This window comes from Ailuropoda melanoleuca, chromosome 7 (genome assembly GCF_002007445.2).
Source record: "Ailuropoda melanoleuca isolate Jingjing chromosome 7, ASM200744v2, whole genome shotgun sequence".
NCBI classification, from domain to species: Eukaryota; Metazoa; Chordata; class Mammalia; order Carnivora; family Ursidae; genus Ailuropoda; species Ailuropoda melanoleuca.
Window position 1 is genome coordinate 56,012,242 of NC_048224.1, and position 21,868 is coordinate 56,034,109.

The 21,868-nt window shown below is 53.5% G+C and overlaps 1 protein-coding gene across 1 annotated transcript in view; it reads right to left on the bottom strand.

Moving 5' to 3' along the window:
* The window catches only part of RAPGEF1 (Rap guanine nucleotide exchange factor 1), an 89,763-nt gene that overhangs the window by 26,548 nt on the left and 41,347 nt on the right, over window positions 1-21,868 (bottom strand). Inside the window, exons 6-12 of the mRNA XM_034664725.1 lie at window positions 19,065-19,153; window positions 18,229-18,381; window positions 17,403-17,526; window positions 16,744-16,927; window positions 15,119-15,625; window positions 9,593-9,792; window positions 7,187-7,342 (exon numbers count right to left, since the gene is read on the bottom strand). Coding sequence (XP_034520616.1) covers window positions 7,187-7,342; window positions 9,593-9,792; window positions 15,119-15,625; window positions 16,744-16,927; window positions 17,403-17,526; window positions 18,229-18,381; window positions 19,065-19,153 — 1,413 coding nt within the window. The remainder of the gene's footprint in view (window positions 1-7,186; window positions 7,343-9,592; window positions 9,793-15,118; window positions 15,626-16,743; window positions 16,928-17,402; window positions 17,527-18,228; window positions 18,382-19,064; window positions 19,154-21,868) is intronic.

A 21,868-nucleotide genomic window follows, 5' to 3' on the forward strand; every position in this document is an offset into this window, starting at 1 on the left:
ATTAAAAAATGATTTGAATTCAGTTCTAGAAATCTGACTGAACTATTTTTACTCAGTTTGGATTTAAACAGCATGCCAGGGACTCTAATTTACACTTATTCTTAGAATTCTATTTAGAGCCTGTAGCTACACTGTAACGTGTCAGAACACAAAAGACAAAAACCCTCTTCTTGATGTCCAGCCTACATATGGGCTTTTCTTTTTACACAGCCTTGCCCAGGTCTCCATCATTTACTGGCAATCAAGCAGTTTATAAATGTCAAATGAACACTATTCTTCATAGCGGAGATGTGGATTCTTAACCTCAGCTCTAACTGAGACTCTGTATAAATGAAATGGTCCAGCTTCTCTACTCCGGTTTCCTCATCTCTAGAGAGGAACAAGCCCTCCATCACAGAGCAGTGACAAGCAGCCTGAAATGCGAAGGTACAGAAGACAGTCTGTGTGTGCGGACAGCACCCTTAGGGTTCATGACACCCCAGGACCTTCACAAGGACCAAGGGGGTCCTTTTGGTGCAAGACCAGCCGGACTGTGATGGATGGAGACAGAAGCATGCCTGCACAAGGGGCTACAGCTATTTCCTGGGTCTGAAGCTGGTGCAAGAGCAATGACCATCCCAAATGCCATGAGCACCAACAAAAAAGCAGCAAGAAGTCTTCAAAATGAGGAGCAGAAATGGCTGAGTCACAGCGGCTGCTTCCGCGAGTCTCCAAGGCCAAGGGTCCCCAAGCTCTGGTCTTGGGCCAGACAGCCAGCAGCCAGGGCCTTATGGGTTAGTGGAGAAGGAAAGTGAGAAAGAAATTGGGTTTTCGGCCACAATCTGGGGCGAGTGTGCGTGATGCATGGAAGTGGATGAGTCAGCATCACATTGTTGTAATGAAATGTGGGGACGTGGGGGAAGATGGCTGTGGTGGCGGGCAGAGGAAGACAGCTAGATGCCTCCTTGGTCACTGCTCACTGCTTCTGGGTGAATTAAGATCCTCCCAGTCAGTTTGGTGTCACGGAGCACCTGCCACTTGCTGGCTCGGCCCCGAGCTATGTACTGAGGCCGCAAGCACATTATAAACCCAGTCCTTATCCTCAGAGGATTCAGGACCTTGAGAAAAAAGAACTGGAGCGTTACAAAAGAAACACTTTCCCAGCGTGCTAGTAAATATTATAATGCCTCCCTTATTAAACACCATTGTGCGCCTAACACTGTTACGCGCTTTACATGTGCCTTGCCTTTACCCCTCAGGACAATTCCAGGCTCCCGTCGCTGAAGACGAAATGGGGGTCTGCTGCTCCGGGGACGGCGTGCTCAGGTGCACACAGCAAGCAAGGCACAGCATGGTGGGGAAGGGGCCGGGGGTATCAGGAAGCAAGACAGAAGATGTGTGGGGGTGCCAAGGAGTCGGTGCCAGGAGAAACTGGGGGGTACGGAGGACCTGGGCATGGAGACAGGTAGCTGGCGAGGCTGCAGAAGGCTCTGCAGTGCTGAGGAGACACTGGAGTCTGACTAGTGCTGAGAAGGGGATGTGGCGGCAGGAAGGCCAGTAGGGAGCCCACACAGGCCAGGCCAGGGAGCAGTGACAAGGCTGGAGAAGAAGGACCAGCTTAGGGCATATCCTAGGAAGTGCAGCAAGGCTTGGTGAGTGGGTGTGCATGTCACATGTAAAGGTGCTGTGTATGTGGCGGGGGGGGGTCGGGGAGGGAAGACAATNGTGTGGGGGGGGGGGGGGGGTCGGGGAGGGAAGACAATACCTCATTTCCTTGCTTGGGCAACTCAGTGGATAGTGGAAACATTCACAGAAATAACAGGGATGCAGGGCGCCTGGCTGCCTCAGTCAGTTAAGCGTCCAACTCTTGATTTTGGCTCAGGTCATGATGGAGGGGTTGTGGGATCGAGCCCTGCTTAGGGTTCTCTGCTGGGAGGGGGTCTGCTTGAGATTCTCTGTCTCTCTCTCCCTCCTCCCTCCCCCCTGCTTGCACGCCTGATCTCTAAATCAATCAATCTTAAAAAAAAAAAAAAANAAAAAAAAAAAAAAAAAAAAAAGAAAAGAAAAAAGAAAGAACAACAACAAGGACGGGAGCAGAAGGGTTTGGCTGCTCCTGCCACATTAGGTGTGCGGGATCTAATTCCCTGTCCCAGGAAGCCCGGAGTCTAGCGAGATGCTGGCATTTATGGCTGCAGACTCTGCTCTGTGGTAAGGCCCCCAAGAACAAGGTAGAGTACGAGAGTCTCTGAAACACCCACCAGCTCCCGAGCCTTGCACGCAGCATGGCCCTCATGCTCCTTGGGCCGACAGTGCCGGGCCGCTCTGAAGGAAACCCCTGGCACTTCTGGCAGGCTGGCGGAACAAAGACCCCCCAGGAGATGGAGCCTGGAGAAATACTCCCCAACCCCGGCCTGCAAGTGCTGTCCTCGGACACTCCCCCACTCTCAGCTCTCAGAGTGAGTGAGCTCGAAGCAGGGCAGGAAGCCATAGAGATAAGGTAACCTCAGGAAGAAGCAAGGGACAGAGGCGAGGAAGGCAGGGGCTTATTTTTTCCAGCAGAAGACACACACTGTGTTGTGGCAAGCAAGCCGAGCCCGCAGACTCTGTCTGCCTCTCACCTGATGATTCCCTTCCCTTACCCCGCTCCACTGTCTCTCCTTCACTGTCTCCCTTCCTGTCTGGCCATTAGACCAGCCTTTCAGCCCACGGTCTCTGGCAGGGCAGTAAAGGTGAGGGACAGATGCACTCGGGGGACTTCAGGCGCCACCACGTGTCTCAGCGAGTAGGCCCTCACGGCTGCACCATGAGGGGATGGCACGGCAGAGACAGAGTCTGCGAAGCAGGCCCTCCGGTGACAGCATGTGTGCTGAGGTCCGAAAACCTGGGTTCCACACTTAGAGGGTCACCATCTGCCAGAACGGGCCGCCAGCGGCTCCACCGCCCCACCCCCGGCCTCTGTAACTGCAGTCCTCAAGATGACACAGACTCGACTTCTGGACCCTGAGGAGCGTTGTTTTTAAACAAATGACAGTCACTATGGATACTTCTCAACTTCACAAAACCTGGGTCTTCTGACAGTTTCACTTATTCAGAATCATTCTGGAAGCCAAGATGCTGACGAACTATTTCCACAGATTCCTAGCGTCCGAACAGACCTCCTGGTGACAGCAGAAAGCCGCACTTTGCAGTCAGCAAGAAAGGATGCACCAGAAGACGGTCTGGGGGCGGACGACGGTGATTCCTCTGACATCAATATTTCAATACCTGAAGAGCACTGGCGACCCTAACGTTACTGAGAGATTTTTTTTTCTTTTTTAAAATTAAAAAAGAAAAAAAGATTTGGGAGACAGAGAGGGAGACAGAACGAGCAGTAGGGAGGGGCAGCAGGGGAGAGAGTGAGACACAGACTCCCTGTAGAGCAGGGAGCCCGATCAGGGCTCGATCCCAGGACTTGAAGATCATGACCTGAGCCGAAGGCAGACTTTTCACCAACTGAGCCACCCAGGTGCCCCATGAGAGATTTTCACTACCTTGGTCAAGGGTAAGGTGAACGTAGATCCCATCCACCTTTTAAGATTCTTTTTCGATTCAGAAGACCAGGGTTCAGTACCAGAGTCACGGCAAGCCAGAGGAGGGCCAGGAAAAGGAGACAGCACATGGAATTCAGTGAGGAGGGGAAGGGCTGACGCCAGAGGGACCAGAGCTGGAGTGGAGGAGGAAGGGAGGCAGCCAACACGGCGGGGCTGCAGTGAGAACACAGCAGGCAGCCCCCCAGCATCATGTCAGAGAGCCGGCTGTAGGAAGGCACATCACTGAAACACCTTCCAGCACCCCCATGGGGCAGGCACATTTCCAAGACCCAGTGGGATCAGACCAGGAACAGGGGGCTCGGCCTCCCTGGCCCTTGGGGAGGCTGCCCATGGTTCTCCACATCTTTCCTGCCTCTCGCTCAGTCCTCATTTCCCTAAATATCTTCCCCCACTGAACTGGGCATAACAACCCAGAGACCACATGTCAGGTCTGGATGCCTGTCTGCACAGATGCTCCAGTTTCCTAGGCTGCAGCACGAGCTGGGCAGGACAGGAAGCCCGTGGACTGCAAGTGAACACTTCTGTGGGGCGAGACAGCTGAGCACATGCAGCGGAAGATGGTGGGAGGGTGGGCACCGCCTGGCCTGACCCCCAAGGGTCATGCTCAGGAGGGAGCAGCTGGGGAAGCAGTCTGTTTCAGTTAAGGTGTGCTGACCCTGAGGACACACAGAAGGCTGACTACGGGCACCACCCTTCAGCCAGCTCCCCCATAACCTTGATTGCTGAGCACTTACACTCGAGGCCACCTTCCAGAATGCACATTAGGCGTTCTGGCCCCCATCCTCCAGGTAGATCCTTTTGTGTGGAACATCTTAGACTCGTTCTCCCTGACTTTTACCCCTTATCTCCCTGAAATCCTAACTGTCCTTCAGGCCACAGCTCAAATGCCACCCCCCACCCCAGGAAGCTCTGCCTGGCCTTGTCCCGGCCCCAAAGCCCAGGGGGTTCCCACTGATGGCCCGTGACTCTTCTGGCCTTACTCATACCCTGCCTCTGGACGCTTCCTGCTGCATGACCTGCGCAAGGAGAGTCCCTGTGCCTGCTGTATTAAACTCAACCTGCACACTGGGAAGATGGAACAACATGCTTTTCTCTACTTCAATTAAGCTCGGTCAATTCAGCTTTCCTGCTCTAATTCGAGAGCTTTTCGTTTTTCCTTTTTTGAGAGAGAGAAAGAGAGAGAGAGAGAATGCGTGCGCACGCATGTGTGACTGCGCACATGAGTGGGGGGGGGCAGAGGGAGAGAGAGAATCTGAAGCAGGCCCTACGCCCAGCACAGACCCCGACTCGAGGCTTGGGCTCACGACCCTGAGATCATGACCTAAACTGAAATCAAGGGTCAGACACTTAACTGAGTGAGCCACCAGGTGCCCCAAGAGGTTTTTAATGTTTAGAATCTTGCCCAGCAGAAGTAACAGGTGGCTGAGAGGGTGAGGTGTCTTCAGACTTGACAACCGCTGTATTCCTAAGGGGCACCCTTCAGAATCCCATGTTGGAAGGATGACACAGGCCCAGGAACGACAGAATGATGAGATTCAGGAATAAAGGGCTGTTCTGAGAGCAATCCAAAGCCCTCCATCTGGGGCTCATCTCAGAATGCAAGCAGAGAACACACGAAGAATATGTTGGCATTGCACTAAATCACTTCTCTGGGGTTTCAGCACATCAGATGTCAAATGTTCCAAACATTCAGGACATTACTGACAGCTCCAGAGGCTGGGGGACTTTCCTTTTAAGAAATAAAGACCCTTTAGCAGCTCACTCCCTTGGGCTGCGCCGTGGAGATGGTCTGGAGGTGCCTTGAGACTCCCCTGCATCCCAAGGGATAAAAACCATGACATATTCACGCCCAAACTTCACTGAAACACCCTCAAACTTCCATCAACTCTGTAGCAAACAGTTCTGTTCACTGACAGCCCTCCAACCCCAAACTGTTCAAAAGGGACATTGTAGACACTTTCTTAGGATAACCCACACTTACTTTCTGTTCATAGAGTGGAAAAAACAGTCAAGAGCTAGGTTGTGTAAAGGCCAAGTTTTGCAGGATTTGTGAAAGGAGCTTGCCAGAAGTGCTTGCTGAGGAAACAGAGGGTGTCTGTGTGCTGGCGCAGGGCTGCGAGTGGGGAGGGAGGGGTGCTTGGCCTTTCTACGGCAAGAGTAGGGTTGCCGAGGGTTCTAAAAAGTTAGGCCCTAGCACCCAAAGGAACAGTGCATTCCTTACAGCAGGCAGGGCCGTCTTAACCTGGGCCCCGGATGGGTGGTTCCCAAAGACGGAAACCAGACAAGACCACCCTGGCACCCTGAGCTTGGCTAGGTCTCTGAGAGTCACCAGGTCACGGAGGGAAAAGGAAGTCCAGGTAGGTGAAGCCATTTGTCCAAGCTGTCACGTGCAGAATGAGGACGGAGCTGAGACTAGGACCCAGAACTCTGAGAGCAAGAGCTATAATAATCAACTTTCCTGTATGATTTTACTCAATCCCCACAATCACAAAATAAGAGAGAAGTGTAATCTCGAAGTAAAGAAACAGAGGCCAGGAGGGGTAAATAAACTACCCAAAGGCAAAGCTGATTTTAAGTAGAACCCAAACATGGCCCCATCCAAGCTCTATCCCTGCTGCTCAGTCTCATCTTAACAGATTAAAGGAAGAATGGTAGCCGTTTAGGTTCCCGGACAGATGCAGACCTCAGCAAAGGACAACAGAACAGTACTGTGCCTCCCAAAGCGTTAGTGTCCCCTAAGTTTCAGAAGTAAACTATTTACAGAAATGGCTGCACCCACTCCCCTCCCGCAGCCATGTCCCTCTGCAAGGTGATCTGGCAGCAGCCCCTGGCAAGAGGTGGAGTCCGGCTCCTACTCCTGGAATCCCAGACTGGCCTTGTGACTGAACCGAGAGAATGCCAGGAAGTGACAGACAGTGCGCCAGTTCTGAGCCTAGGCCTGAAGATACCCTGCATGCTCCCATCAGTTCCCCGGGCGCCCTGCCAGCTGCCCCGGGAGCAAGGCCGGGCTGGCCTCACGGGGGCTGGAGGACCAGGAGGAGCACAGGCAGCCACATCGGCCTGCTGTCCCAGCGGAGGTTCCAGAGATGTTGGTGAGGCCGGCCAAAATCAGATGGGCAGTCACCCTACCAACCTGTGTCCCAAGCAATGACCAACGGCTACTGAGTTTTGGACTGGTTTGCTACACAGCAGAAGTTAACCGGCATGGTCCTCAGACTCAGACTCGCGAGCTGTCAAGCCCTGGTAAAGCCCGTTCTCCCTGGCCTTGCTTCCTTCCGGCAGAATACTTCTTTTAAACATAGGACACTTACAGGGCTGACCCACGGCCCAACGGGAGACCAGAGAAAAAGGGCCGAAACATTTCTGCCAGTAATTTACGTCTGAGTGGTAATGCCGAGAGCGTGGCTGCTAACATTCCTCCCCCCGCCCCCCGCTCCCAACACTTCACACAGTCCTCAGGCCACACAGAACCCAGCACGCATGCCCCTTCCCGTCTAGTGCAGGGTCTGCAAGAGGACAGTCAGGGCTGGGCAGCGGCACACAGGTCAGGAAGCACAGGCGACAAACGAAAGTTCACACTCACGTTTCCAAGCAAAGAGCAGCAGGGAGCGACTCACCGAGGGCACAGGCAAGTTGCCGTGCCGGCTGAGAAAGGAGTTAGAGACGGACACACTGATGCCCTGAGTGGCACTGCTGTCCTCGGGGGTGAAGGCCACTTTAGTTTGCTGGACACAGTAGGAGACAGAGGAGAAGGAAGAAGCAGCATAGGAGGCCTGCTGGACAGAAGGGACAAGAGGGAGGACAGGGAAGGAGGGAGAAAAGCAGAGAACAGTCAGGCAGGTTCGCATGAAGGCTCCACTGGCTGCTACCTAGCTCTGCTTGGACATGCTGGAGAGGGATGGCTTCCTGGCTCGGCCGAGGACTCAAAGATGCCTCCCGGAGTCTACCTGGACGAGAGGGCGCCCTCCTTCACCTCCATGTGAGGGATTTAAAAGGCTAACTTTCATACAAGTCGTACCCGTTGGAAGTGGCGGCAAGGTGGACGGAGCCCCACGGGCCTGGCTTGGAGCCCTGCTCTTGCACGGACTAGGGCCTCAAGTTCCTCCTCTGGGGAGCGGACCCTGCAGCTGCCCGTGCCCCCGCAGAGCGCGGCCCCAGAGCCAGGCTGCCTGGCTTTGAACCTGGGCCTCACCGCTTGGGACCTGTTCAGCCTTGGGCATTATTTAAAGCTCTCCGTGCCTCAGGTTCTTCATCTGTAAAATGGGGACAACCGTCTAGGACTGTATGTGTAAAGCACTCAGAACCCCGCCTGCCGCGCTGTGCAGGGGCCAACAGGCACAATTATGACCACGATTTTTGCTGGTAAAATACAGAGAAGTCTTTCTGCATCTGCATCTGGGAGAGGGCAGCCACGCAGCAGGCACAGGGTACGCCTCGAGCTGCGCCAGGCTTCAGCCACAGGTGGGCTTGGTGCCCCCTGTTCTACTTCTGGCGGTGGGTGGGATCCAGTGAGGTCTCTCTGGCTTTCTCAGCCTCAGCTGACTAACATGGGGGTGACAGAGGCCGTGGGGACGATCATGTGAAACCAGACCAAAGCCGCAGTGCTCACATAGGGGGGCGCTCAGCAGGTGTTTTGCCCCATCCTGGGCCCCTCACGACTGCCCTGCCAGCACGGGGCGTGCTCGGTGGGCTCTCCCACACAGGCTCTGATTCCAAGAGTGCTCCCTAGGGACCTGTGTGAAGCCTGTGGGCTCGATGGTAGAGGGAAGATGCCCGAGGATGACCGACAGGCGCCTGTGGACACTGGTGGGAGGGGCTGAGACTGTTTCAGATCTCAACGAAATCCAGTTCAGCTGTTCCACCAAACATTTTAGGTCAGGGGTCCCTGGGGCAGGCATTTCTATTTCCATGGTAAAGATCCCTTTCTGAAACATTTTCAGAGCCGTTTAGATTCATCCTGGGGCATACACTCAGGTGTCCGTGGGGTGGGCTGGGTGGGTGAAGAACAGGCCGAGTGCCAGTCGTGAGACATAGCTAGTCCTGGCTTCCAGGGCCGACCACATTGGACTCTGCCTGCTCAGCCTCTGAGCTCCCCAAATGCAGGAAGGCTCAGGGGCCCCTGGGGCGGGGCAGGGGCTTGAGGAGTAACCCGGGCTCTTGACTGTCCAGTCGGCAGCTGCCTCCCAGAAAAGGCAGGCCAGCACCTTTGCATCCTCTCATGAAGGATGAAAGATGGCCGGGCCCCTCTGCGGTGAAAACACTACCAGGCTGGCCAGCCTATGAGCAAAACAGCGCACGCAGCTCTGAACAGGTCAAGAACCCCTTCTGAGGTGCACTCTTCCCGGAAGGCACGGCCGGGTGAGATGCTCAGACTCTACCACCTGACCACAGTCCACTTGGTTGGTAAACTGGGAGCCGCAGGAGCAGGGCTCAGGGGCGTGCAGCAGGCACACCCGATCTGCCCATCCGCAGGTCCCGCGCAGGACCGCCTGCCTTCTGTGCTGACTTGGGCTTCGTTACCTACAGGGAACCCTCACACAGGGGTGTTCTCAGAGGAGGTAGGGTGCCACGCCGGGAACACAGAACGGCTCTGTGTAAGGCCATCGTGCTTCAATGGAGCTTGTTTCCACGGGGCCATCCCTGGCCAGGGTGGGGTGTCAGTCACTCTGTGTAGTTGGGCCATTATGTAAATCAAGTCCACAGATGGCCGTACACAGACCAGGCCCTGTGCCTTGATTGAGTCCCCCCTTTCTGGGAGGTCTATACTGGAGCCAAAGAAGAGAGGAAAAAATACAAGAGACTGTCAGCAGAGAAAGCAGACATTCTGAGTACCAGCCAGGCCCAGCTGCTCGGGGCTGCTCTGGAAGAGAAAGCCGCCGCCACCCCCAGGGCGGGAGATGGGGGAGCTTGTCAGGAGGAAGTGAAAGCACCCGTGTGGGAAGCAGCGTGGCCCACGGCAGCCCAGCCCCGGGCCTGCGGAAGCGCAGGGTCCCGGCCACGGGGTGGGGCGGAGGGCGGCTTACCAGCTGCCGCTGCTTGGGGGGCAGGGCGGGGGGCGGCGCCAGCTCGTGCGGGGCCTCGGTGCTGAACGAGTCGTTGAAGCCGTACACCTCCATGAGGAGCTTGTTCTTCTGCTGGTAGATGTGCTCGTTCTGCGGCGTCTGGTAGAACACGGATGGCTGCGGTTCCGAGTAGTCCTCGAGCAGCTGCATGTAGGCCAGCACTGCGGGACAGACGGGGTGGGGGTGGCCCCAGCGTTACTGGGGGGCGACTGGGGGGCACACGGCTGCCCCACCCCCAGCGGGCCCCTCACCGCTCTCCTGGTCCAGCCAGACCCACAGAAGCCCCCCTGCAGATGCTACGCAGCCGGACGCCGCACCGTTGCCCACAGACCAAAATCTATGGACACACGGCAAGGGTGAGCCCTACGTAGGCTGTGGCTCTGGCCGACAGGGACACGCCCGTGTACAGGCTGGGTGACTGACGCACAGCACTCTGGTGGGGAGGTGACAGCGGGGGAGGCCGGGACACACGGGAACTCCCTGTACTTTCCACTCAATGTTGCCGTGAGCCTAAAACCACTCTAAAAAATAGTCTTTAACTGTTTTAAAAAATAGACTATTTTTTAAAAAGCGTATGGGGGGCCCCATCCCCCTCTGCTAGAAAATCCCTGGGGGTTTCCTGGCACCCGTAGTTGCAGCGGAAGCTAGGCACCACTTCCCACTCCCCTGACCCCAGACGTGTGGTCTTCCTCCCCTGATTGGAACACTCAGGGACGTGTGCACATGCTGTTCCCCGGCTCCCCCCAGTCCTGCCGCGCGGCCTCTCCCCTGCCTGTGGCTCGGCTTCCCCAGAGGCCACACGAGCCATCCGCCCAGCAGCCCCTCCTTGTCCCTCCATGGCGTCCTCTTAGCCCTTCCCACACTCATGAGGCCACCTGTGGAATTGTCCCCCGATGTGATTTTACTGGGCACCTATGTGTTGGGCACCAGCTCAGGGGCTGGGCCTACACAGGGGCCAGTAAGCGAGTCCTCTAACCATGTGAGGCTCACACCCTCCCAGGAGACAGAAAATAGACTAGGTGTGAATGCTGGTGACGCGCAGTGAAGTGGGCTGGTGATGGGAGCTTCTTGGGAATATGGATAAGCTACATGAGGCCTTTCACACCGAGGCTACCGGCTGGGCAAAGGCTAAGGCCGGGGGCCAGGGGTCCGGTGAGCAGAGCACAGCCAGAAAGGTGAGGCTGGAAGGAGCGAGGCAATCATTTGGGAGATCATGAGAGGCTGTGGGAACGGGGCAAGGAGGCCGGCTCACTGCCATGCCAGTCGGAACCCACAAAGGGTTCCCCTCCGGCCCTGCCTGGAGCGGCTCTGTCTACAGAAAACAACTCTGGGGCCGCTGTGGTTGTTCAGGTGACAGATAGTGGTGTGGGTGGAGGTGGGGAGAGTGATTTGAGTCAGGATATATTTTCAAAGCAGATGCAGTAGGATTTACTGCATGCCACTGGAGAGTTGAAGCTCCTGGGGGACAGGGACCATTTCTGCCACTGCACCATCAGTGCCCGACACACAGCAGGTGTCCACAGATATTTGTAGAACGAAGGAGTGAATGAAACACGTGTCATCTATCCCAACCCAGTGACTTGCTAAACCAGGCGATGGCCCTGGGTGGGTCTTGTAAAGTACCCACCAGATAAACAAGAAGTAACAGCCACTAAGCTCCATTTTCCTGTTCCAGCCGAGAGGCTAGAGAACATCCTTGGGGGAGAGACAGATGGCGAGGAAAGACATGCTTGAATTCAAACACGTGCACCCTCTCCTCCCTAAACCTTGTTCTGAAAGCCCAGCCCTTGCCACCCCACCACCTGCTACGCTGCTCTCTCAGGGTGGCACTGCCTGGAGCTTCGTGGCCGCCCCGGGGCAGGCTCCCTGACTGAGCCGTGCACCGTCGTGGCCAGAGACTCCAGCCGCAGACCCGCCTGGGGAGGTGCAACATCTCAGGGACCCATCCTCGCAGGCACCCTTTCCTGAGGGAGGCGCGAAGCCCTCAGCCCTTGCATGGTAACATCAGTGTGCACCTTACTCCCAACTTCTGCGGTTAGTGAATGGAGCCCCAACTCCAGAGCCGGGCCCTTCTGGAGACTCCAACAGGTTCAGGGAAAGTGACAGCTTGCAGCTGACTGTGTCCAGCCCTTTGGCACCCTTATGAAGCTGGGAGGCTGGGTGGGAGCAGGCCTTCTCCAATCCCCGTCTGTGGGACTGGAACCCGCATTTGACACTCCCCACGGCAAAGTCTAGGTCAAGGCTGGCCTGAAATGCAGTACAGCCCTTCCCATTCTCTCAGCGGTGCAGGAAGCTCCTGAGAGTTAGGGAATTCCTTGTAAACATGAACATGCCCACGTTTGCAGGGAAAACGCTGTTATGCCCCCTTGATTCGTGAGTTAGGAACGAGGGCTGATCAGTTTACTTTCAGGGCCGATCCACATGCACTAGGAGGAAGCTGGTGACAATGGGTGCTGGGAAGAAAAAGGGTCCCAGGGTTGGAACCAAAGAAACTTGGGTGCATGGATGGCAGGCACAGGGATGGCAGAAGCTGACGGCACCATCCAGAGGTGGGTGCTGTCCTCCTGGGTCATGTGGCAAGTGCTAGGAGCACCTGCTAGATACCAAGAAAAGATGGCCCGGACAATTCTGCAGGGTTTCATTCTATATTTTCACTTAGCCTCAAAGTTGGGGGCTTAACTGGAGACCCTCAACTGGGGTCAAGGTAGATAGGAAATGCCTTCTCTAGGGCTGTCTTTCTGTTGCCCTTCACTGAAAGAGGGGGTTCAAAGTCATCTCCTTTATTTAAAAGAATCAATAAGAATGTATCTGCTCCAGCAAGCACTGAGCAGAGCTTGGCCATAAAAGGCGGGTAGGTAAAGGCAGGATCACCCACAAGGGCACTGCTGCCAGAAGGCAAGTGTAGCCCACCACCCCCCTTGAGCCCACGACAGTTTTCCATGCTGCACCAACACTGTGAGGTTCTAGAGGAAGATGCAAGCCTCTGAAGGGATCCCAAATGCCTACCAAGTGCTCCCTGAAAAGACTGAATACAAGCATCTCTGCCTGACTGAAACAGGAGGCTTCAGTAAGAACTGACCTTCCAGATGCTGAAGTCTTACAGAGACCTGCTCACCAAGCACAGAGACAGTAATGAGGCTCACGACCTTCGAGAAATAAGGAAAACTGGGTCTGTTTCAACGGAAGCCCAGCACAGGAGCTCAGAGAAGGGAGCAGTCACTGTCCCTGGGAATCTTGGCAGGCTGGTGCTCCAGCGGGCACCCAGGACTGTGGGCAGTGATTAGGAAGCTTGTGGGGCACAAGGGGCTCATAGGGCTGCCCTCAGCAAGAGGGGCCAAGGACCCTCAGGACATCAGTGCAAACCAAAAGAGAAAGACACTCTTATGTTATCAGGACCGTGTATGTATGAGCTTTGCCCAGCGTTAGCCAGATACAAGGGACGATGATGATCTCCCTTCTTACCTCACAAAGCAACTTTGCAAGTTTTCTACCAGGTCAAAGACTGGAACTCCCCAAGGGTCCTCTTGGGGAGTGAAGAGCACACTGGAGACTAGGACCAGGTCTCAAGTTTGGAGGTCTTTTCACGGGACATCGAAAAAGATTCCCTGCTGCTTAGCGGTCCCTACTGAAACCCATACCGTCTCCACGAAGGAGGGCTGGATCCCTTCCTCCCTAGTGTGCTGGGAAAACACAGGCCTGCTCCGAAGCCCAGATCTGCCACCCACTTGCCAGCTGATCCTGGCAAGGCTCAGTTCCTTTGCACTCCGGCTTCTTCTTCTTCTAAAAACTGTGCTAATATCACTGCCGGGGACCAGGGTATAAAGACTAAATACGATGGTATGTGAAGCTTTAGCCCAGAGCATGCCACATCTTAGGCTCTCAGTAGTTTTTCAAGGTTTGCAGACACAAGTGCTATAGACACTGATGGAACAGATAAAGCCTAAAAATAGATGTCTAAATTAATAGAAAATATTTTTAGCCACTGGAGACTCGAGGCTGTTGGAAAGGGAACAGCGGATGCCTCCCTTCCTCCTCCTCTCTACAGCCCCACATAAGGGCCATGGCCCACACCTGCTCTAAAAGCTGAGAAGGTGAGGCCCCAGCTCCGTGGCCAGGCAACACCACTCATCTGTTGCAGTGTGCATGGATGCAATCCTACCCTGCATTCTGGGTTCAGAGAATTCCAAGGAAAGGAAAGGAGAGGAAAGGGTGTGAGCCCAGAGCGGCACGCTGCTCAAGTCCAGGTAAGGTGGGTGCAGGGGCAAGGCCAACAGCTCTCTAAACACTTGCCAGCGTGGAGGGAGAGGCGCAGAGGGAAATGTGCCCGGCGTTGCCGCTGGCAGTCCCCTCTAGTCACGCCCTGCTTTCTCACAAGTGCACGACAGATGGGAATGACCTCACCAGCCCTCCAGAGCCAGCTCTCCCTCCAGCTGGGGAATGAGACCACCCTAGGCTAGGACACAGGCTGGGTGACACCCAGCAAGGAGTTGGCGGACAAGGCCCACCCAGCTACCCTCGGGGCCACCCTTGCTGCATTTAACCACTCTCCCTTCTTTGAGGGTGGGCGCCATGCCAGCTGGGGCCGATCAGATGCTCTCATTTGGAAATTTGGAATGGAGAGTCAATTCCTAGTTGGTGGAAGTTCTCTGTTGGATGCTTCACCTAAGGCCAGGGAGCCCTGGGGCTGTGTGGCCCAGGTGACCACACACATATCCAAATGGTGACGGCCAGTCTGCCAAAGAAAGACGGAGCAGAAGTGTGCCAATGGAAGGGGGGACGGGGCAGGGCATAGAGAGATCGGCAACGGGGAACAGTGGGGGAGCCCAGTAGGCTCTAGTAGGACTCTACTTAGGAATTTGATGGCAACTGACAGTTGGAAAATATTCCAACTACAAAAATCTAAAATTTCAGCTCCACCCCTAGACACTAATAACATCACAGATTAAAAATATGTGGTCTAAGAAATGTCCTGAGCAGCTCCAACCAGGCAACCTGGGGTTCTAAGTCATTTCGTGACAGTTCATGTCCGCAAACAGAAGACAGTGGGGGTACCAGCAACCTCTCTAAACAGCAACCCTGCACACTCTCAGGGATCCTCAGAAAACCCCCCTGTGGGCGCGGTGAGTTCTAGTTACATTCAAATGTCCATCCTGCTTTGCCCGGATGTTGCTGTAATGCTGTCCTGAGGCTGTGACACTCATTTCTCTTTGTCGCTGGGTGTTTGGGCCAAACACTCGGGCTCTGGGGAGGCCTGGCCTGAGATCTGAGAGAGGCTGTAAGGAGGGCTCGGCTCATTAAGCTCTACAAACCATCACCAGTACCGACAGACAAGCCTCCTGGAAGATTCCACGTACCACGGGCCCCGTCTTTTATGAAATTACGAGGCCACTGGTTTGACTCTGGCCTAACGCTCACAGGCTTAGATAAAACCGCCAGCATCTGAGGGTACAGAATGTGCTTCCCGACAACAGCTCGACAAAAGCTTACTGTGTTTGTTTTTCTTCTCTGGTAAAGGAGGCGGTTTTTCCGGGTCACCCGTTGATTCAGGAACAGTGAGATCACCCACAAATTCGACAGAGGCGGAGGACCCTCCTTGCTGAAAGGGGAGAATAGCAGCAAAGGGCGTGAAGGGGACGGACGGGACCGAGGCTGGGTTCTGCAGGTCATCCTCGGAGATGTTGTCGTACTGGGAGGGGTGCCGCTCGTAGGACACCCTGCAGCCAGAGCTGTCCGTGGTCTGGGAGGCCGCACTCCTGCGCTTCTTCTCGGGGAGAGCAGGCGGCGTGTCCATCTGCTGTCCTGGGGCCGACGTTCCCTCTGGCTGGGGACAGCCGCCAGGTGCTGGAGGCAACTGGAAAGGATGGCCAAGAAATGGAGAGCCAGACTCTCCCAAGGACTCCGGCAACGGGCTAAGGTTACAGGCCACTTGCTGAGGTATCTGGTCGGCGTTAGAGAGGTCTTGCTGAAGGAATTCGTAGTCAGGGTCATAGTGATCTGCGTTCACAACAGGGAAAACACTGCCTGTTAGCCACAAGGCCCCACAGAAAGAAGCGATCCAACTCTCTGCTTTACCCAATCCCGTTCACTCGTGTGCGACACAAACATGATTCCCATCTCATCTCTATGATTTATTTTATGTTCCTCATTTTTCTCCCTGCTTGAAAACGTAAAAGCAAGTGGGAAAATGGCTGTTTGCTACCCTGTTCTTTGTATCTTCCTGTATTTTTTGAATTTATTTAAAAAAAAAAAGAAAAATGCATGACCACTGAAGACAATGTGGCCAAAAAACCCCCCAAACAAACCATAGGAAGAAAATAAAAATCATCCAAAATCTCATAATTTAACTATAATCTGTTTACCTTTTAATGTATTTCCTTCAAAGTCTTTTTCCCCCTTGGGTTTTTTTTTTTTTTTTTTTAAGCCCAACTAAGAAAACACTCTGTCAGCGGTCTTGGATTTTGTCCGTTGATCAATGTACTGTGACTGACTTTTTAGTCCCATGTCACTCCACCAAGTGGGTGATCTCCTACCACTGAGTTTCCAGTTTACCGCTACTCTCAACGTTGCTGAGATTAACATCCTTGGATAGAAATCCTGCTGTGAATCTCTGATTAAGATAAATCTCAAAGTGGAATGTCTAGCTCACGGGACAGGAACAGCGTAATGCCCCTGAAACCTCCCGCCAAGCCGCCTTTCAGACTTTCCTCTGGCCCCCTGGCACACGTCCCGCGCCAACCAGGAGGTCAGCAAGCACTGCCTGCTTGCCGTCACCCCCTGTCAGAAGTCGTCAGGGACTCTCCCCCTCATCTACAACTCTGAGCACAGATGGCTCTTCATGTCAGCAAAGGGGGTCCAAGTGCTCGCTGACAGATGAACCATAACAACAGCGACCATCTGAGCGTCCCTACGTGGATGCATGTGGTTGTTTCATACAAATTTCCCACCCCCTTCAGAGAGGTGGGTGTTGGTACCCTCACTCTGCAGACGGGGACACAGACTCTGAATGATTTGGCCTGGGCCATATGACCGATGACTGACCTCCCCGTGTGACCCCAAAGCAGCCACCAAGAAATGATGAGACAGGAGGCGTGGCCAAGACGCCCAGCGCTCACCTAGTGTTTCACAGCTTGTGTTCCGGGAGCACTGGCCGCTGTCCCTGTCCAGAGAGGACAGCTGCTCGTCTGACTTGCTGAGCTTGCCTATGCTGCTGCAGGGGGACAGGCGGGGCGACTCTCCGCCGTACGAATGGCTGCCTCCTGAGAGTCGCCTCTGTGTGTAACAGTCCACGTCAAAATCCTCGTGTAGAAAAATAAAAACAAGCCCAAGTCACTTCTGAGAAACGGTGGCAGAGCCAGGGGAGAGGAAGCAGTACGTTTACTTAGAGAAGGAGACTACCAGGCTCTGAGGCTGGTTGGATAGAAGCAATAAAAAGCCAAGTCTGTGACTTCTGAGTAAGAGGCCTTTTGGAGCACCGGGGCTGCACAGCCCAGCTCCAGGGCTGTGTGGCCAGCGAGGGCCCTGGGGCTGTGTGGCCAGCGAGGGCCCTGGGGCCTGGCTCAGCTGTCCTCAGGAGACACTCCTCAGCTCCAGCCTCGCCACCCCTGCCCCCTCCCCCATGTGGGAAACTTTTCCCAGGTCCTATAGTCCCGTCGAGAGAAGGAGCAGTCCTCTCATTGCCAGGGGCTGAAGACCACTGGGTTTCTTTTAGCTTTACGATTAAAGTTTCCAAACCCAAAGTCTTCCTCTGCCTTGCCAGGCGGGGCTACATTACCTGCCTATTAATTCCAACAGGCAAACTGGAGCCACTGGTGGCTCGACTCATGGGGGCAACGACAGCCACTCGTGTCGGGGATGGAGCTGACTGTCTTTTCTTCGGTGGCAATGCTGGTGGAGGACTGAAACAGATAAAGCAAACCTATCAAACCCAATAACCGAATAACCCAAACAAGAGCTCTTTAAAAACATATTAGGGTACAGAACGTGGGATTCTTTTTTTTTTTTTTTTAAAGATTTTATTTATTTATTTGACAGAGACAGAGACAGGCAGCGAGAGAGGGAACACAAGCATGGGGAGTGGGAGAGGAAGAAGCAGGCTCATAGCAAAGGAGCCTGATGTGGGACTCGATCCCATAACGCCGGGATCACACCCTGAGCCGAAGGCAGACGCTTAAAGACTGTGCCACCCAGGCGCCCCAGAATGTGGGATTCTTTTATTATCAGACACTTCACACCTACTTTTCACACTTTCAACTCCTGTCCCACTCCACCGCTGCCAAAATAAAACCTACCAATGCCAAAAAACTAAAAATCAGAAACATCCTTTCTTTTCCTTCCATCATAAATTGTACTAAGGCTAAAAGGCACTTCCTCCACTGGGAGTTCTTGGAGCGTGTGGCAAGGGAAGGTACCAGGGCCCCGCTCACGTCCTCCGCAGATGCCCTTCCCAAGGAAGATCGCAATTCCAAAGCTTCTGAAGAGCGAGGGGCTGGGGTCCAAGTTCTTACCCTACGGGCACCATCTTCCTGTTGGTTCATCTACCCATCCTCTCATCAGATTTTATCTCAAGTAGAAGAGGGTGCCAGGAAAATAAAAATTACCTGTTATCAACCACCCGAATGCCAGGTAAGGGAGGCTTTGGGGGTGCGACCTCCTCATCTGTAGAGTCTGGGAGTAGCTCGGCCGACTGGGACAGGCCACTTGTTTTGTTTAGAATCTCCATCTCTCGATCTGTCAGGGGGAGCTCAGACTGGCTGGAGGATGAGAAGAACTTGGGATTACGGAAGGTTATAGAGAACACGCAGGTTCTGGCAGGGGGAGAAGGGGACCAGGGCATGGAGACAATGGGGGGCACCGGGCTGCGGCACAGAAGCCCTGGACACTATGCCTGGAGCTCCACGGCAGAGGTGGGGTTTCGAGTCTGGTTTGACCACCAACACACAGCAGGAGCCCGGCCGAGTCCCCCTGACCGCATCTCAGCGTCCTTGTCTGCAAGAGGAAACCTCAGACTACATGATCTAAAGGCTCTCCAAATGCTCCAAATTTACATTTTCTATTTTTTCTAGGGGCTTGTAGAACTTGTTGCAAGGCCTTAAAACTGTCCACATTGCCCTCAGTTTACTTTCTTGATAAAGTTAAATGCTCTCAAGCCAAATCCCTAAACCCAACCCTTCAAAGCTCTTTCCAACGATGACAGGAAGTTGCTCCGGAGAAGCGCAGGTGCAGGTCACGTGCATGCTCACATGGTACCCTGAGAGTCACACTGACTGTTAACCCTGAGATCAGGCAACACTTCCAAACGTGGGAGCTACATACACTTTGAAGTAATACAGATACTCGCCCAGAAGTCACTGAGAAAGGGACACAGGCCTCCAACAGCCTACCTGCTTTGGCTCCCACTCTCTCTCCAGTGACTGGATGGTTAGTCAGAACTCACCTGTCGGGTTTGCAGGCTGGGGAACTGGGTTTCACTGGGCTGGTTGGAGACGGATGCCCCTGCTTCTCGATGGTAAGTCTGACCAGCTCCTAGACCCCACACAAGAGAGAAGTCATGAGGTGCCAAGAAAGCTCCTCTGCTTGGTTTTCACCACAAGTAGGTCACTTGTTTGTCCTCCACCGCCTCGTCTCTTTTCGTGCCTACACATTTTCCGCACACCAGAAATGCAAGTATTATTTGACTTAGATAAGCTGCACGACTTCCCAAAATGTCCCCTACCCTCCAAAAATACCTTCATAGCATGTTGAGAAGTTTCAAATGCATAATGGCACTTCCTCTTGGAAGGGGAAATGACGAACCCATGGCCTCAAAATGACTAAGTTCAATACACAAATTCCAGTGGAACCGATTCCCAGTCGGTGCGTGTGTGTTGGGGGGGGGACCTGGAGAACTCCTCTTTAGTTCCGAAAAGCCATCGCATCCTATAACGTGCAGACGCTGCCTACGCGAACGAGCAAACCTCTGGCGTGGGGAAGGGGTTTCCCACAGAGAGCCGGCGCCGGGCGTGGTAGCGGCGGGTCTACGGAGATGACTGGCTGACTCAATACCAAATGGCGCATCACCCAGCAGAGACAGGACTTACGAAAAAATATGTTTTTAATAGAAAAAAAAAAAAAGAAAAATGATCAGGACCTACTCCTCCCCCAATTAGAATGCATCTGACGGGCTCTGATGATCACAAACCCCCGTGGACGCACCACTCTCCAAATTCTGCCGCTGTCTCTGGTCCGTCTGCCCACCCAACACTGCTTCACTTCTGTCTCTTAGCTCACCTCTGCCTAGAACTCGGTATAAATGGGACCACTGCAGTATGCAGTCTTCTGCGCCCATCTTTTTCTGAATAGCTTTATGGGTATCTAGTCCCCATGCCATAAAATCCAGCCATTGACTGTGGACAGTCTGACGGTTCTTTGTCTGCTCACGGAGCTGAGACACACCAGCACAGCTGCTTTTACGACTTCACATCCCCGACAACAGGAACTATACCCGTCACCAGTCCCTCCTCATTCCCCGCAGCCTCCACAGCCCTACTCGGTGTCTCCGTTCTGTTCATCTTCTTTTGCTCGGGAGGACACTCGCTGTTTTTGTGAGCGTGAGTAGTCTGCTCTTCTCATTGCTGAGCTGTATTTCAATGCATGGGCAAACCTCCGTTTCCTTATCCAGTCTCCTGTTAATGGGCGCCTGGATAGGACCTATTTGTGTAGGGGAGGGGAGCGGTTCCAGCTGCCAGCAAGACTATTTCTGAAGTTACAGAGGAGACGGCAATGGGCATAAATGGGCAAGAGCAACATGTCCCTAAATCAGACTGCAAAGCCTCTCTACACTCCACATGCCACACACAGGAATCACAACATGCACAGTAACAAGAGAGCGAATATCCTCCCCACAGCAACGATTCCTTCAGAAACACGAAAACCAGAAAATGGATGAATACACCAAAACTAATACCAAAGAGGAAACTCACAAATGTACACACCAGTGCTCAGTAACCAGAGACACTCCAGCTTTGACGGCGATAGAAGAGATATCTTGCAGACATGGTGGGTGGGAGTAATGCTTTGAACAGCCTCTTTACAGCATGACTTGTCAGTATGGGTCCAAATTAAGTATCTGTCTTTTTATAATAATTTGGTCAAGGGGAAAGGTCACAGAGGTATGGAAAAAATAAGCTACAAAGGATGATCATCACAGCATTATATGTAATAGAAAAAACTAGACTACTTAATACTCCATAATTCAACAGTTAATACTGAGAGCTGATTATGTAAATTACGATAGAACCAAACAACAGTATGGCTATAAAATACCCCAAATTTTATTGTTTCTGTTTCTATGCATCTTGTAAATTTTGTACGATAAACATGTATTACTTCTGAAATGCTAATTAAAGAAAGAAAATACAACCAAAGGCATACACAGTACAACCGGGATCAGCGCCACCCCCTCCTTGTGACAGCCGGTGCCTATTCCTGGAGAAACAGAGAAGTGAGCTCTCTAAAAGTCAAGTACTAGAGGAAGAAGGGAGAATGTTCACATGTTCCTGTTACCACAGTTTAGAAGTTAAGTGAGATCTCGTGGACAGCTAAAGACGAGCTCCCTAGCTGATCACGAACAGGGTAAGACAGAAAGGTGGGAGACAGACGATGTGCTGAGGAGGGACAGCAGGCAGTGGGAGGGCGGCGAGGCAGCTCGTCAGTAGGCTGCACGAAGAGCATCACAGAATCAGAGGGGTCAGAGGGCCAGACCAGAGTGTCCTGGAAGGCGCACATCCACGCTTACTCTCTTCTACAAGCAGGGCGAAAGAACAGAGAGAAGTCTGCAGACTTGCATCTGCTGACGTAGGAAAAAAATTCCACTAATTCTTCACTGATCACGAGCAATTATAATTAGAATGTCATCTTTCTGGAGAGGCAGCTGTGTGAACTCGACTAATGAGCAATGGCACAAGAGTCACAGAATGACAGGCACATGTGTGCAGGCGTGTGCCCGAATTCCAAGGCCTTGGCCTGCAGAGGGTGTAAAAGGGGCAGGGAGCTTTTCTATCCCCAACCAGCCTTCGGTCCCAAACAGTGAGACAGCAGAGAACCCTAAGAGGGCGCGCATCCCTGGCTCCTGTGCCAACGACCCTAACCTCATTCAAAGCTGACCATCTGTAACGTGGCAAGAGCCTGTGACTCCTCCTGCGAACGGCAGAATTTCTGAGAGGGATGTCAGACTTTCCAGTTCTCGTGAGGCACAGGTTT